General features: G+C 51.6%; 1 protein-coding gene across 4 annotated transcripts in view; it reads right to left on the bottom strand.

Annotated features, from left to right (window-relative positions):
- Positions 1 to 3,272: 3,272 nt before the first annotated feature.
- Positions 3,273 to 14,856, bottom strand: part of Ephb2 (EPH receptor B2) — a 182,268-nt gene continuing 170,684 nt past the window's right edge. For all 4 annotated transcript variants that reach the window (XM_021159261.3, XM_021159263.3, XM_029476643.2 and 1 more), the window contains exons 10-16: positions 11,009 to 11,131; positions 10,266 to 10,513; positions 9,159 to 9,374; positions 8,538 to 8,687; positions 7,056 to 7,249; positions 5,513 to 5,668; positions 3,273 to 5,029 (exon numbers count right to left, since the gene is read on the bottom strand). In XM_021159261.3, the coding sequence (XP_021014920.1) occupies positions 4,921 to 5,029; positions 5,513 to 5,668; positions 7,056 to 7,249; positions 8,538 to 8,687; positions 9,159 to 9,374; positions 10,266 to 10,513; positions 11,009 to 11,131 (1,196 nt within the window). In that variant the 3' untranslated portion in view covers positions 3,273 to 4,920. The remainder of the gene's footprint in view (positions 5,030 to 5,512; positions 5,669 to 7,055; positions 7,250 to 8,537; positions 8,688 to 9,158; positions 9,375 to 10,265; positions 10,514 to 11,008; positions 11,132 to 14,856) is intronic.

The following is a 14,856-nucleotide window of genomic DNA, read 5'->3' as shown; positions in this document are numbered from 1 at the left end:
CAGGGAACACAAAATCCAACCTCCTCTCTCCCAGGCTGCGGAAGGGGAGTCGGGTTTGTCCGTGTTGGAGAGTAAATGGCAGAGTCTGGACTCTCTTGGAGTCCCGAGGGCTCTTCCAGGGGCTTGCTCCTCTTTTGATTTGATGGCTGTAATGGACTCTTTTTTTTTTTTCCTAGAACACTGGTTCTCAACCTGTGGGTCGTGACCACTTTGGGAGTTGAATGACTCCATTCTCAGGGGTTGTCTAAGTCCACTGGAAAACATAGATATGTACATCATGATTCATAACAATAGCCAAGTTACAGTTATAAAGTAGCAATGAAAACAATTTCATGAGCTGGGTGGTAGTGGTGCACACCTTTAACCCCAGCACCTAGAAAGGCAGAGGGAGGTGGATCTCTGTGAGTTCGAGGCCAGCCTGATCTACAGAATGAGTTCCAGAACAGCCAGGGCTACACAGAGAAACCCTGTCTCAAAAAACCAAATCAAACCACAACAAATGGTTGGGGGTCACCACGCCGTGAGGAATTGTGTTAAAGGGTTGCAGCATTGGGAAGGTTGAGAACCACTGCTCTAGAATCTAATGGTAGTCCTACTAATCTCTGCTCTATAATCTAATGGTAGTCCTACTAATCTCTGCTTGGTAGCCTCTGTGGCTGGACCTTAATTCCATGCCCTACACTCACACCAACATGCCCCACAACACCTCCAGATGTTTTTTGCGCTGCACTGTTGAAGCTGCTACGTTTTGGAGTGACCTTTCTCGAAGCCTGTAGCCTCCCCCTGAAAGCCCACCCTGATAGCTCGTCCCATCTGGTTTTCTCTTGCCTCATACGCCAGAGCTGGATTCCTTTGCTTTCTGCGCCTAAGTGACCATGTTCGGGTGGACCCTGGAGCGGGGAAGCCAAGGCTTGTAGCCTTTTCTGGAGCCGTGGCCCTGAGCCAGTGTTTTACTTTGCGGGACCGAGGTGGACAAAGGGTTTTCCAGGCCTGCAGCACCCAGCCTAATGCTCCTGTTTTATAGATGAGAAGCTATGGCCCAGTGAGGAACAGTCTCTCCTGGGGCCCGTGGCCCTAGTTAGTGACAGAAGTAGGTTATATCTTGTCTTTTGAGTGCATTTGCACCTCTCCCTGCCAAAGGTCTTCCTCTGGGAATTGTCCCTGGAAATGACAGGCACCTGGAGAAGCAAGGGTGGCATTGGGGTGGGTGGTGGTCTCCGGTGGGAGTCCTTCAGCAAGGGGTGGAATCTATGAGGGGTGCAATGTTAGTAAGTGCCCACAAGGGGGCAGCATAGACCTCTCAGCCATAGAGAAGGTGGGCGCTCTGGATACTGGAAGGGGTGGACTTGAGGCCCAGCTGTAAATTGTATAAGTGCTCTCTGCTACTCTTGTGTCTGCTCAGAAGCAGTGGGTCTAGCACTGAGGATGTCACTATTGACCATAACTTCTTTTCCTAGAGATAAGGTCTTATGTGGCCCAGGCTGGCTTTGAACTCACTAAGTAGCTAAGGATGCCACTGAACTTCTAACCCTCCTGCTCCATTTCTTGAGTACTGAGTTTATAGTCATATATTACCATATCCGGTTTATGCAGTGCTGGGGGGTGGAACCGAGTGCTTTGCGCATGCCAGGCAAGCATGCTACCAACCTACCAGCAAGACACCTTCAATACCGGCTCAGGAACAGGCCTGTTGATCGCCACTAACAGCCCATTGTGAGGCTTCTGGGGTGGGTGGCACAGCTCCGTCATACTTAACTTGGCCCCGCGTGGCTCTGCCAGGCACACTCTCCCAGAGCAGCTGGCCCTACTTTCATGGTGCCCTGGCCCAGGTTCACAAGACAGCTTTCTTTCCTCAAGAAACAAGCTTGTGCTGAACAGCCGGAAGCGGTTGGTTCCTGATGCTGGGCAGGTGGGAGCTAGTGCTTGGGGGTGGGGGTGGGGAGATGGATGGGGGGCGGAGCCAGGAAAGGATTAGTAACTAGGCAGCAGATAGCTCCAAGCTGTGTGCCCATGTGAGCGGGCAGCCTAAGTGGAAGGCGCTTGGCAGCAGGGCCTACCACTCCCTGCTGAGCTTTGAGGAGTGGGGGGAGGACGATGTCTTGTAGTTGAGAAGTGAGCAGGGCCTACACTCAGGACTGCCACAGTGACGGTGTCTGTTTGGTACCCTGAAGAGGAGACAGAAGGTCTGGATAGCACCCGTATTCTGGAAGTAGACATGTAGAGTCCTATGGCTATACACGAATACTTTGGGCACTAGAGGGTGGATGGGCAGATGAGCTGGCTAGAAGACGCCAGCCTAGTGGCTTAAGGCAGGAAGCCATCTGACGGAAACACTGACTGCCAGGCCTTGTGGGGCTCTGGGGTGGTGGGAGGTGGGCTGGGGAGACAGTTAATCCGCAGAGCATCAGAGAAGCTCCCACCAGAAGGTGACCTTGTGTGCTGGGACAGCTGCCATCCGCGCTTGGGTGTCTTTGGGCCATTAAGGGATGGCCAACGGGCCGCTGTTTGCTGCTTTGTGGGAAACTTGCCAATACTTGCCCTGTGTCCAGGCCCCTGTCCCTACCCCAGGGACAAGCTTCCTCTCTAATCCCTTCCTTCCCTCTGCTACCGGGTTCTGAGAACAGGTGAAGGACAGATGACAGGCTGAACCATGATGGTTTTTCCCACTGCAGGGTCTTTTGCTGGTGGCCTGTGGCCTCAATCTTCCCCCCTGGATAGGCTCCTCAAAGATGCTCACCAGACAAAGGAAATGGTCCTGAGATGAGCTGTCTCTGGGATACCCCTTCCTCTTCTAACAGTCTTATCTGCAGCACACACACTTCCTGCCTCCTTCTCCTCCTCTTCCTTCTCTTCCTCCTTCTCCTCCCCCACACAAAAGAACTACTCACAGTAAGTCCGAGCCCTTAGCACAGGAGACAGCATTGTGTGGGGGCGGGGATTACATCTGTGGCTGAATGGGGTCCACGGGCCACCGCTTCTAACGTGGCTTACTTAGCCAGGCACTGTACACGCAATGCAGACCTGAGCCAACCCAGTGCCTACGCTTCTCTGCCTGTGCTTCTGATGACCCTAGGCTAAGAAGGCTACATGAGCTTGTTTGTTTGTTTGATTGCCTCCATGAGTTTCCTCAGCCTGGGCCTTTTGGATCCTGAGGGGCAGGGGGAAGAGTCCCTTGCAAGAGCATTAAAGTCATTTGGCAGGTCCCAAAGGTGCCAGGATCTTTTCTTGGAACTTACAGAGTACAGGGGTCATTTTATAACTAAAGCATTTATTTCCATTCAATTCACTAACCGATTGTTCTGCTCGGATTCCCTGCATTTGCTCACAGGGGAGCCTGCGGCCAGACCCCTTGACTAATGGTGTTCCTCTGGCCAAGACCTTCAGACCTGGGCAAAGGCCTCAGGGAAAGAAGGAGTGGGAGAGAGAGAGAGAGAGAGAGAGAGAGACAGAGTCACGTGGTCTCCCGGGGTACCCTTGGAGGGCTGGGGTGTCACAGTGAATGATCAGGGTCCTGACTTCCCGGGTAGCCTGGTCCAGGCTCCCAGACATGAAATCGAGTTTTGGCCATTGAAGAGCACCCAGGAACCTGAAGGGGTCTCTGTGCCTGGGAAGTGCCAGATAGAACAGGGCGGAGAGCGTGAGAGCGGACAGGGAGGAAGGGAGGACTTCCGGCCTTGGAGCCCTCATCTGCCTCCGTCTGTGGTCCAGTGTGGGGCGCTGATGTAGCTCCCTCCACTCTCCCAGTCCCACTGAGGTCTCTGAGTGGCCCAGGTGGCCCTGTGACAGTTGGCTTTGGTGAGGCCTGGCAGCAGGTGGGAGGAGGGAAGGGTGTCAATGAAAAGCATATAAAAAAATCCAGAAATGTGCATATAAAATCTCGCCCTTGGTGTATTGCCTAAGTCAGTAAGCAGAAAGCACCTTCTTCCTGGAGAAGGATAAAGTCCTCAAAAGGTAGGAAATGTCAAAGTGTCTCTTCATTGTCATTTTTTTTTTTAAAAAAAACCCAACAAACAAAACCCTCCCAGACCAAAACCACCCCTGATCAAAATACCCCCGGTCCACGGAATCGCTGTAAACAAACCCAGATGCAAGAGTATGCTTCTCTGTGGCAGTCGCGGCTGATGACAGTCACCTGCCTCCTCGTCCTCCGGCTGAGGCTGAGCAGGAGCAGGCACCCGTGCAGGGCAGGGCCTTGTGGGGCTGTAGACCTGGGTGGCTGTCCTCAGGAAGATCTAGCCTGTTTGGCGTGACCTGGGAGGCCAGGAGCTCCTCTTCTGCCTCCTGAACCTTAGCAGAAAGTTTCTCGGAGTTTTTGGAAACGTCTCCCAAGACAGAACAACTATGCTCCTGTCTGCCGGTGGCAGCTGGAACGGACTTCCCCGGAGCCTATCTGGGGTGACTGCCTGTCTCTCTGCCCCTTGTGCCTGGGGGCTGGGCCATTAGTGATGCTCCAAGAAACGGCTAAGGCCAGGCAAGGAGGGTGGTTCACCTCTTCCCTTCATGTTAATGTTCCTGGAAGTGTTTCTTGGCTCTGGCCAGCTCAACCTTCCCAGAAGGAGTTGGAGAGAAAATGCTTTTTGGCCTTCACGGGGACAGGCCATGTGGATCTCCCAAGCCTTTGCTTTTCTCCTCTAAGAACCGTCACTTCCCTTATGAGAATCCTCTTGGAACGAACGTCTCTTGCCTGTCCCGCCCCCTCCCAGATCTAGGTGCGTGTCCCCCCCCACCCAATCCCCTTTTCCTTCCTTTGACTTGCATGGGCTCTTGGTGACGGCTTGGCTGGAGTGCTGCTTGGTTCTTCCTGTTGTCTGTGGCCTCCTGGCAGGTGGCTGACCTTGCAGTGGACAGAGCAGCAGGGGGACCGACGTAGGGGGCTCAGGGGGCGGCGTGGAGGAAGAGGAGAACCGAGGCAGGCGAATGTCAAACCTCTACAGACTGGATCTGGTTCATCTGGGCCCGCATCACCTGGATACTGTTCAGGATTTTTTTCTGGTGGCCAGCTAGAGTGACCCCAACCCGGAGAATGTCCCTTTGGGAGAGATAGACAAAACTAGGAAAATGTATGTGTTGGGGGTGGGGGGTCATGGGCCAGCAGCCTGAACTTCCCCAGGCCCTTTGTGAGGGATGGGGAAGGGGGTGTGGGGATGGGCAATGGGTGTCAAAGAGAGAGTAGAGATTCGGGGGTCCCAACATTCAATGGGGAGGCAGGAGGCCATGTTTCTTCTGCCACCAGGAAGGGGGGAGGGGCTTATATTGGCCATGTAACCATTGGCCATGTAACCATTTCCTTGAATCTCCTTCACTAAGCCCTGGTTTATAGATGAAAAATCTCCCCAGACTCTGGGATTTGCCCCGGAGGCACCAGGCAGATCCGGCTACAGATCTGAATATGTCTGACTACTTGATCCCGACATCCCTGCTGGGTCACTCTGTTCACCTCTCTCCAAAGCTCCCCATTTGGCTGATGCTGTGGGTGGGAAGCAGGGATGGGTAGAGGCTGCTAGGTACTTACTCCATCATCATCTGAGATACAACGTCGAAAGAAGTGAAGCCGGCGTTGGCAAAGCTCTCCTTGTACTGGCCCATCTTGATGGCCTCTAGCCACTCATCCACCGTGTTAAAGCTGGTGTAGTCTGGTATCGTGCGGTCCAGCAGTGGCAGGTTGATGCTGGGGGAGAGGCAGGTGACAGGGATGGTCAGGGCGTATGCCTATAGCCAATGGAGGATAGAAGGGTGTGTGGTCCCTGTGCAGGTATCCCAGGTGAGTGTGTGTAGGTGTTTCTGTGTGAAGACAGACACAGGCTAGAACCTGTATGGGTGAATTATTTATGAGGAATAGAGGGGGTATGTACAGGGTGACTTAAGGAAGCTGGAGAAGGCGCTGGGGAGCCACGATTACAGGAGAGACTTTGGTTGGGCAGTGCCAGCTAGTCCCTGCTTCTCCCTAAAGTCATTCCTCATCTGTCTCTCATGCGTGCTCCCAGTATATGGGCCACACCATCAGATCAAGGCTCTGAGCAGTGGACAAGAAGTGCCTGAATTTCTTGAGGGGAAGGGCTCAGTGGTTCCATTTAGAACAGGAGTTCCTAACCTATGGGCTGTGACCCCTTTGCGGTTGATTGACCCTTTCACAGGGGTCTCCTAAGACCACCCGAAAACACAGATATTCATATTATGGTCCAGAACAGTAGTGAAATTACATTATGAAATACCAACAAAAGTAATTTAGTTGGGGGCCACCACCACGAGGAACTGTGTGAAAGGGTCGCAGCATTAGGAACGTTGAGAACGGCTGCTCTAGGGAAGGATGGCTAACACAGGGTCTGGGTGAGGTGCAGCAGGGAGAAGCTAGCACAGAAGGACTCTGACTCAAGGAGTCTCCAGGTATGGCTGGTCCTGGGTGGTGAGGTACCTGGTTGCACAGTTTCCCCTTAAACCCTGTGGGACTGAGGGTCCCTGAGAGTCAGGGTTTATAGTGCCAGCAGCTATGTGACCTGTGACAGCCATGTAACCTGTATGACAGCTGTCCTCGTGTTGCAAAGAGTAAGAATGAGCAGGGTCGGCAGCTCAATGAGCTGTGCCAGCCGCCGCTGGAAAGCGATAATGAGCCGAGCCTGATGAAGCAGGTCCTGGGACCTCAGAAAGGGAGCCCCAGGGTCCCTGAGCCCTGTCCTGGGGCTGAGCTGGTCTCTCCACCCTGGAGGCATGTTTATGGTGAGTGTGTTTTTCTGAATGAGGGAGTATGTACATTTGTGACTATGTAGTTTGTGTGTGTGTGAGTATGTGTGTATGTGCTAGTGAGGGCACAAACAGACATGGAGAGGCCCAGCTGGGAAGTGAGGAAGGAAGAACAGTGGGAGGCAACTATGCTGAGCACAGCCATGACCTCTAGTCACAGAGACTCTGACGTGAATGCTGTCCTCTCTGCCCTGGCTTTACAAGGCTCTTCCTCCACCACCCCAGACTGCCGTTGGGCAGGTCCAGGACGGCACCCAGAGAGAGGACACCCAGGAGAGACTGTTTGGAGACAGGGAGGGGTGGGGCCAGGGCCATACCCAGAGGACAGGGGTGCCATGGCTTTGAGGCTGTTGGGGTTTCGGATCATCTTGTCCAGCGTGTTGACAATCTGGCCGAACTTGGGCCGGTGGTTGCGGTCCTTCTGCCAGCAGTCCAGCATGAGCTGGTGCAGGGCACTAGGGCAGTCCATGGGCGGAGGTAGTCGGTAGTCCTGTTCAATGGCGTTGATTACCTGCGGCGTCACAGAGGTAGAGCGGGGCTGAGTGGCTGGGTGGCTGGGGTGAGGGCTTTAAGCCCCTGCTGAGCATATTCATCTCTGGAGCACTGCAGGCATGACCCATGGAGACTCCTCTACCTCCCGGGGCTGCCGTGAGTCCCACCATCCACCGCCTAGCTGTACCTAACGCTAAATCCTGGCCCCTCTCTCTGCCAGCTTTGGAAACCCAGTAACATCAGGCAGTCTGTCCCCAAGACCTATCAGGGGGACCCTCCTGTGCGGGGCTGCCCCGGCATAATGTTTTTACAATTGGTGAGCCTCCTCCTCGCTCCAATGGCTGTGGACATCCCTAGGGCCCCTGTTTGACTTGGGGTTAGTTATGGTCTCAATTTGAGTGCTCATAGAGATATGGGCAGAGAACACGTTTGGTCAGCCTCACAGCTGGCCCCTGAGCTGCCTTGGTGACTTTACAGCCAATACCTGCCCCTCTATCAGAAAAAAAGGAGGCCAAATGTGGCATCAATCTGCTCTACCTCCCTGAAGATAAGATGCATCTTCTCGCACTTGACCACAGCTTAACAGACTTCCCCTTTAAGAAGCTTCAGATTTTGTGTGAATGAAAATCCCCTGGGGTGGGGGTGGGGGTGATTTCAAACTTCTCAATGGAAGCCTGCTACAGTGTGGATGTCAATGGGCTGAAGGCTTGGTCCCCAGCCTGGGGCAGTATTGGAAGCTAATAGACCTTTGAGGAGGTGGGACCTCATGGGAAGAAGGAGCCCATGAGGCGCGCCCTCGAAGGGGATATTGGACGCTGGTCCTTTCTCCTCTATTCTCCTTGCGTCCTGGCTGCTAGGAAGTGGACAACTTCCTTACATTTCCACTGCCATTAACTGTCCCCAAGGAAATGGGCCGACAATGTGAGCTCCAACAAACCTTTCTTCCTTTTAAGTTGATTAATACAGGCATCTAGTGACAGAAAGCAGACACACTTAGAGCCTTACTAAGCTTTCTGGCCAAGTTTCCACTCATGGCTCCTGACCCTGCCACTCCGCCTCACCTCTGCACCTTTGCCCAAACACCCACCACACGCTCACTCTCTGAGGCACAACTGGTTCTGTGAAGAGGTCTTGGCTGATCTTGTTCTGACTGTCCTGACCTCCACACCTACAAAGCTTGCTACCTGCCTTCTCCGATCGAGTGCCTGACCTCATCAGGAAACCAACACAAGGCCAAGAGTCCTTGATCTTGCCCCCTTCGACCTTGGCTGGCCAGCAAGGCCCTTACCCACGTCCTGGAGACTTACGTCTTGATTGGTCATGTCCCAGTAGGGTCGTTCCCCGTAGGACATCACCTCCCACATGACAATGCCATAGCTCCACACATCACTGGCCGAGGTGAATTTCCGGTACTGGATGGCTTCTGGTGCCGTCCAACGGATGGGGATCTTCCCACCCTGGAGTGGGGCGGGCAGAGAGAAGAGCATGCTGGGCAGGGTAGTGACCTGTCTGATACTCTATACCGGCTCTGTCAGATCCCAGATTCCAGACTCCTCAGTTGCTTCAACCCCATTTGCATATGTTGTTCCCTCTGCTGGAAGTGCCTCCCCGAGCCCCCCGGCACTGCCATCTGGATTCCACATTTTCATCCTCGAGTCCCCAAAAAGCCTTTCCCTGGTTCCCAGAGAGTTACTGGTTCCTCAGATTCCATAGTGTGCTCACATCTCTCCTGTCTTCCAAAGCCATGCTCTGGCCCCCAGCCCTTCTCTCCCATTGGCTCATCATCTGCCCAGCCCAGCAGCCCCAGAGGTTCTCTGTGTGTCCCTTCCTGTTTTCAGGGCCCAGTGAAAGCTTCACCTGGGCGGGGTTAGTGGATACACATGGCGCAGAGAGATGCTTATGCCCAGCGACCCTTGCTGTGCCCTTACCAGAGCGCTGGTATAGGTGGGGTCAGACGTGTCATCCTCCAGGAAGCGTGAGAGCCCAAAGTCAGACACCTTACACACCAGGTTACTGTTGACGAGGATGTTTCGAGCAGCAAGGTCACGGTGCACGTAGTTCATGTCTGCCAGGTACTTCATGCCGGCTGCAATGCCCCTCAGCATGCCCACCAGTTGGATGACTGTGAACTGCCCATCATTTTGCTTTGGGGAAGGTGGAAAATAGAGTCAACAGGAGAGTGAGTGTGAGAGCTCTGGACCTTTTTACAATGGCAGGTCTCTGCCACCTTTGCACACACCCATGTGAAGGACTAAGACGCCCGGCAATCTCAGAGAAGCCAACTTGAGGATGGTAGTAACCATTCATGGGTTGACCCTGACTCTGTCTCTATCTGGAGAGGCAGGCTGGGACATACAACCAGACTCGATCTCTCTGAGCCTGATTGTGCTCTCAACGTTGTGTGTTCAACGCGGGGAGAGTTACATACGTCTCTTAGGGCTGCTCTGACTCAAACAGGAAACACATGGAAGGTGATGGCGCCAACTTCATAAATATTTGTTTGAAAGACAGCTGGCACACTGCAGACACCCATGTCAGTGATCTCTGTCTTGATGGCTGACTGTGCTGTGCTGAGGGGATTCACCTGTTGGCCTTGAGTTTTGGTTTTCCTCCTGTGAGTAACTTTGGAGAACTACAGAGTCTGGTGAAAACCCCTAGACGTGGTGTCAACAGCCCTGGCTGTGGTCTGGGCTCTCCCTTTGGCCCTCTGATTCTAGGCAAATGCTTCTCTCTGAGCTTGGTTCTGCTGTGTGTAATGAGAATGCTTTTGAGCAATGATGAGCATGCACCTCAGGCGGCATAACCCTGAGGAAATGCTCGGGTTTCCCAAGGAACCACATTGAGAAGGACTCTGAGACGGCTTCTGAGCTGAGTGGGAGGGTGCTCTGGGATCGATTAACAATGCCTGTCAAGGTAACACAATGGAAGGTGGTGGCCAGTAAGGCATTCTTGACCTAGAGCTTTTTCAAGATCCAATGAAATTATGCCCAGCAGCCCTTCTCCTGCCCTGCTCACACCCCTGAGGCTCTCCCTACCCGGAGGAAGGAGTCCAGAGATCCATTCTCCATGAATTCAGTGATGATCATGACAGGTGTGCTCTTGGTGACAACCCCTTCCAGGTGGATGACATTGGGGTGGTCGAACTGGCCCATGATGGATGCCTCACTCAGGAAGTCCCGGCGCTGTTTCTCCGTGTATCCTGACTTGAGGGTCTTGATGGCTACAAAGATCTCTCTCTTGCCTGGCAGCTTCAAATGGCCACTGCAGACCTCACCAAATTCCCCTGGGATAGACACATTGAGACAGACATCGTGTCATGTGTCAGATGAGAAGTATTACTTCCCTGTCCCATCATTCCCATTATGGGTGCCTTATGACCTCATTCTATCAGACAAAGGATCCCTCTGTGAATGTAGAGCCCAGAGCAGGGCCAGCCATCTTTGGGAGAGTGGGTCCTTCATGACTACCCTGGGGTATCTGGGGATGAAGACATGGGAGATTTGGGGAGATGGGAATGGGGCTATTGGAGACAGTGGAAAGGACAGAGCTAGGCTGTAGACCCAGTTCAATCTCTAACTTGCTGTGCCTTACTCCAGCCTCAGTTTCCCCTTCTGTGCATGTGATGGTTTTAGTAGGGCCCCTTTTACTTAAAATTTTTGATCTGTTAAGAGGGTCCTTTGTGGCCCTTGATCTTCAACTTACCCTGAATCCCAGGGTTACACTGTGGTCACCCCACCCATGACCAAAGCCATGGTACCTTGAGGCATTTGCCACCTACCTGCTCCGATCACCTGCTCAATCTTGACACAGGAGATGTCAATTTCCTTGGCAAACTCCCGCACTGCCTCATTAGGATCTTCATAGGTGAAAGGGTCTATATAGATCTTCATGCCTGGGGTCACTGCGAGGACAAGACCAGGCTGGGTCACACAGACAGGCTCAAGAGGTGTACCAATGGAAAAAGGGCAGTCAGTACCCTCCCATGGGGAAGGGTCCTCTTATATGGCCCCCATAAGAACCAGGAAACCCCCTTCAGGTCACCTGACCCATCTAGGTCTCACAGAGTTGACAGGCAGCAAATAGAAAGGCAAGGGGAACAGAGATCAGAAAAGTGACAAATAGGTTCTAGCCATTGTTCCAACTTTCAGAGATTACTAGTAGCTTCTAGAGTGGCAAAAATGACTTTTGATTGATTAGTGATGTCTGTTCTTGGTATGGACATAGAATAAAAGGCTGGATAGGTTTGCTGCCTTGTGATACAGAATCCATGTGCAAGGATAAGAAAGAGGAAGTCATAAAGAAAAAGAAGGCTTGGAAGATGGCTTAGTCAGTGAAGAGTCTCCCGCTCAAGCACAAGGACCTGAGTTCAAATCCCTAGTATCCACATTAAAGCCAGGTGCCTCACTACAGTATGACTGTATAATCCCAACATTGGGGTTTGGGGGAAGTGGGTAGAGGTGAGTGATCCCTCAATCTCAATGGCCAGCTAGTTTAGCCTAATTGATGAACTTCGGGTTCGGTGAGACCCTGTTCCCCCAAGTCAAGGTAGGAAACCTGACAGAAATCATGAGAATGCATACATGTATCTACATGAATAGGTGCATACTCGTTAATATTAACAAGTTAATATTAACATACTCGTTAATATTAACAAGTGTAACACACACACACACACACACACACACACACACACACACACACACACACACAGAGGCCCCCACACATACATAGAGAGAGTATTTAAAAATAAGAGAGAGAAAGATTGATTTAAAAACAAGAATTAGAGCCGGGCGGTGGTGGCACACGCCTTTAATCCCAGCCCTTGGGAGGCAGAGGCAGGCGGATTTCTGAGTTCAAGGCCAGCCTGGTCTACAGAGTGAGTTCCAGGACAGCTAGGGCTACACAGAGAAACCTTGTCTCGAAAAACCAAAACCAAACCAAACCAAACCAAACCAAACCAAACCAAACCAAACCCAAGAACTAGAATCCAAATATAGAAAGAGCTGGTCTTAGATTATAGTCTTCTCAGAGTCCTACAGAAGTGACCCACCTCTCTGTGTCTCTAGCCCAAACCTCTTCTGCCAGCCCAGAGTACCTGCACCCCTGCAGCCAGGTCCATGAGACCGGAGGGGTGCCTTGCTCATCACCTCTGAGTACCCTACACTCCCGGATGGATCCCTCCCTCACAGACCGAGCCTCAGGGCTTTCTGGATCCCTGGATTCCTGGGTGACCAGCCTGAAGCCAGACCCAGGACACACTTATTCTATTCTTGAGCTGCTGCCAACATCTGTGTGTGGATGCAGAAAGAGTAGAAAACAGTTTGGGCATCAAAGTCCCCGTTCTGACCCATGATGAGCCAGTGATGAAGGCAAGAAGGGCCATCAGTCTGCCTTCCCCTCCTGACTTGGTATTCCAATACCCAGGGCTCCTCTGGGCTCCCCAGTTCCCCACTTTCATTCAGCTCTGGAAGCTGTGTTTCAGGAGGCAGCAGTTCTAGGACCAAGCAGTTGGAGTCCCTGAGGTCCTGTAGGCCACTAACCACACTAGCTCAGCTGTGTGACCCTAGAGCCATTTGATGACTCTTCTCAGCTTCTCCTTCAGACATCTCAGGAAGCTGGAAGCTGGAGCCCACGGTACAGGACCTTCTGCTTGTGCAACAGATAAAGTTTTATTGGACACCCATGTTCACTGATTTTTAAAGCAGGGATGCAGAATAGAGTACCAGAAGAGATCCACAAAAACTGAACAGCTCAGCATATGGCCAATCCTGTCTCTAATACACGAGCTGTGCTTTGACTGTGTTGGTGTGTTTTGCTCTGATGTGATGTGTGTGCATGTGTGTACATGTGTTAAGCTAACCCTTTCAGTCAGAGACCCTCAGTAATAAGATATTATTACTATTATTATCATTATTATTATCATAAGTAGTAGTAGTATTGGCTTTTTTTTTTTTTCTGAGACAACATTTCTCTGTATACCTCTGCAGTTCCGGAACTCACGCTATAGACCAGGCTGGCCTTGAACCCAGAGATCTGCCTGCTTCTGCCTCTCGAGTGCCATAATCAAAGGCATGGGCCGTTACTATTATATTGGCTCCTTTAAACTAACATAGTAATTTGTAAGGTGTAAGGTGACTCAGTGGGTAAACATGGTTGCTATATTGAGCCTAACATCCAGAGTTTGAGCTTGGAAACCTCATTTTAAAAAGTAAAAATGAAAAGCCAGATGTGCTGGTGTGTATGTCTGTAATCCCGACACTTGCTCTACAGAGAGATGGGAGGCAGAGGAAGGGGAACAGCCTGGAAGTTTGTGAGTCACTAGCTTGAAGTACACAGCATGGCAGAAACGATATGAGAGGCCCTGCTTCAGTGAGGTGGAAGGGGAGAGCCGACTCCCAAAGCTTACCCTCTGAGTTCCACATGTGTGCACTGCACGCTGATCCTCAAACCCAGCCACCCATACGCACACAATAATAATAAATAAAAACTAAGAATAGAACTGGGTCACATTATTTGTAAAAAGGAATGCATGCTCTTTACAAAGTCTGAAATTATGGCAATAAATATGATACAAAGAAAGTATCTTGAAAAATCTATCCCGGGTAGAGATGATTTAGAATGCTCTACCGGGGCTGAGGAGACGCTCAGTAGGTACAGCGCTTGCCTGGCAAATGCGAGTTTAATCCCCAGATCCTAGGTTGGGTCCAGCAGTGTGAGCATCTATATCCCCAGCACTCCTATGAGGCGACAGGAGGAAGAGACAGGAAATTCCCCCAGATGCTTGTGGGCTAACTAGCTTGGAGCATGCAGAGACAAAACGAGAGACTGTCTCAATGTAGAAAGCAAGGCCCAGCACCTGAGGTTGTCCACCGTCCTCTCCACTCCACATACACTGCAGCATACATGTGCTTGCATTCATACACACGCACACACCTTAGGTTACACACATGCTTCTCAAAAAAGAACCTTCTGGGGTTGGGGAGACGATGGAGCAGATAAAGGTACACACTGCTCTTTCAGGAAAACTGAGTTTGGCTCCTAGCAGCCATTTTGGGTGGCTCATAACCATCTGTAATGAGAGCCCTAGGGAATCTGATGCCCTCTGCTGGCCTCCACGGGCATCTGCACTCATGTGCACATACCCCAACACATAAGTGTGCACGCATGCACACACACACACACACCCACCCCTAAAAATAAATCTTTTTTTAAAAAAGATTTATTTATTTATTATATGTAAGTACACTGTAGCTGTCTTCAGATGTGCCAGAAGAGGGCGTCAGATCTCATTACAGGTGGTTGTGAGCCACCATGTGGTTGCTGGGATTTGAACTTCAGGACCTTTGGAAGAGCAGTCGGTGCTCTTAACCTCTAAGTCATCTCTCCAGCCCCTGAAAATAAATCTTAAAAAAGGAAAAACACAGCTGGGCAAGTGGTGGCGCACGCCTTTAATCCCAGCACTCGGGAGGCAGAGGCAGGCGGATTTCTGAGTTCGAGGCCAGCCTGATCTACAGAGTGAGTTCCAGGACAGCCAGGGCTACACAGAGAAACCCTGTCTTGGAAAACCAAAAAAAAAGAAAAAAAAGAAAAAAAAAAAAAGAAAAAGAAAAAACACATACACCCAGA

Source organism: Mus caroli, unplaced genomic scaffold (assembly GCF_978045245.1).
Source record: "Mus caroli unplaced genomic scaffold, Mus_caroli_1 scaffold_6, whole genome shotgun sequence".
NCBI classification, from domain to species: domain Eukaryota; kingdom Metazoa; phylum Chordata; class Mammalia; order Rodentia; family Muridae; genus Mus; species Mus caroli.
The sequence above is the reverse complement of the archived record's forward strand: the minus strand, read 5'-3'. Positions and strand labels throughout refer to the sequence as shown.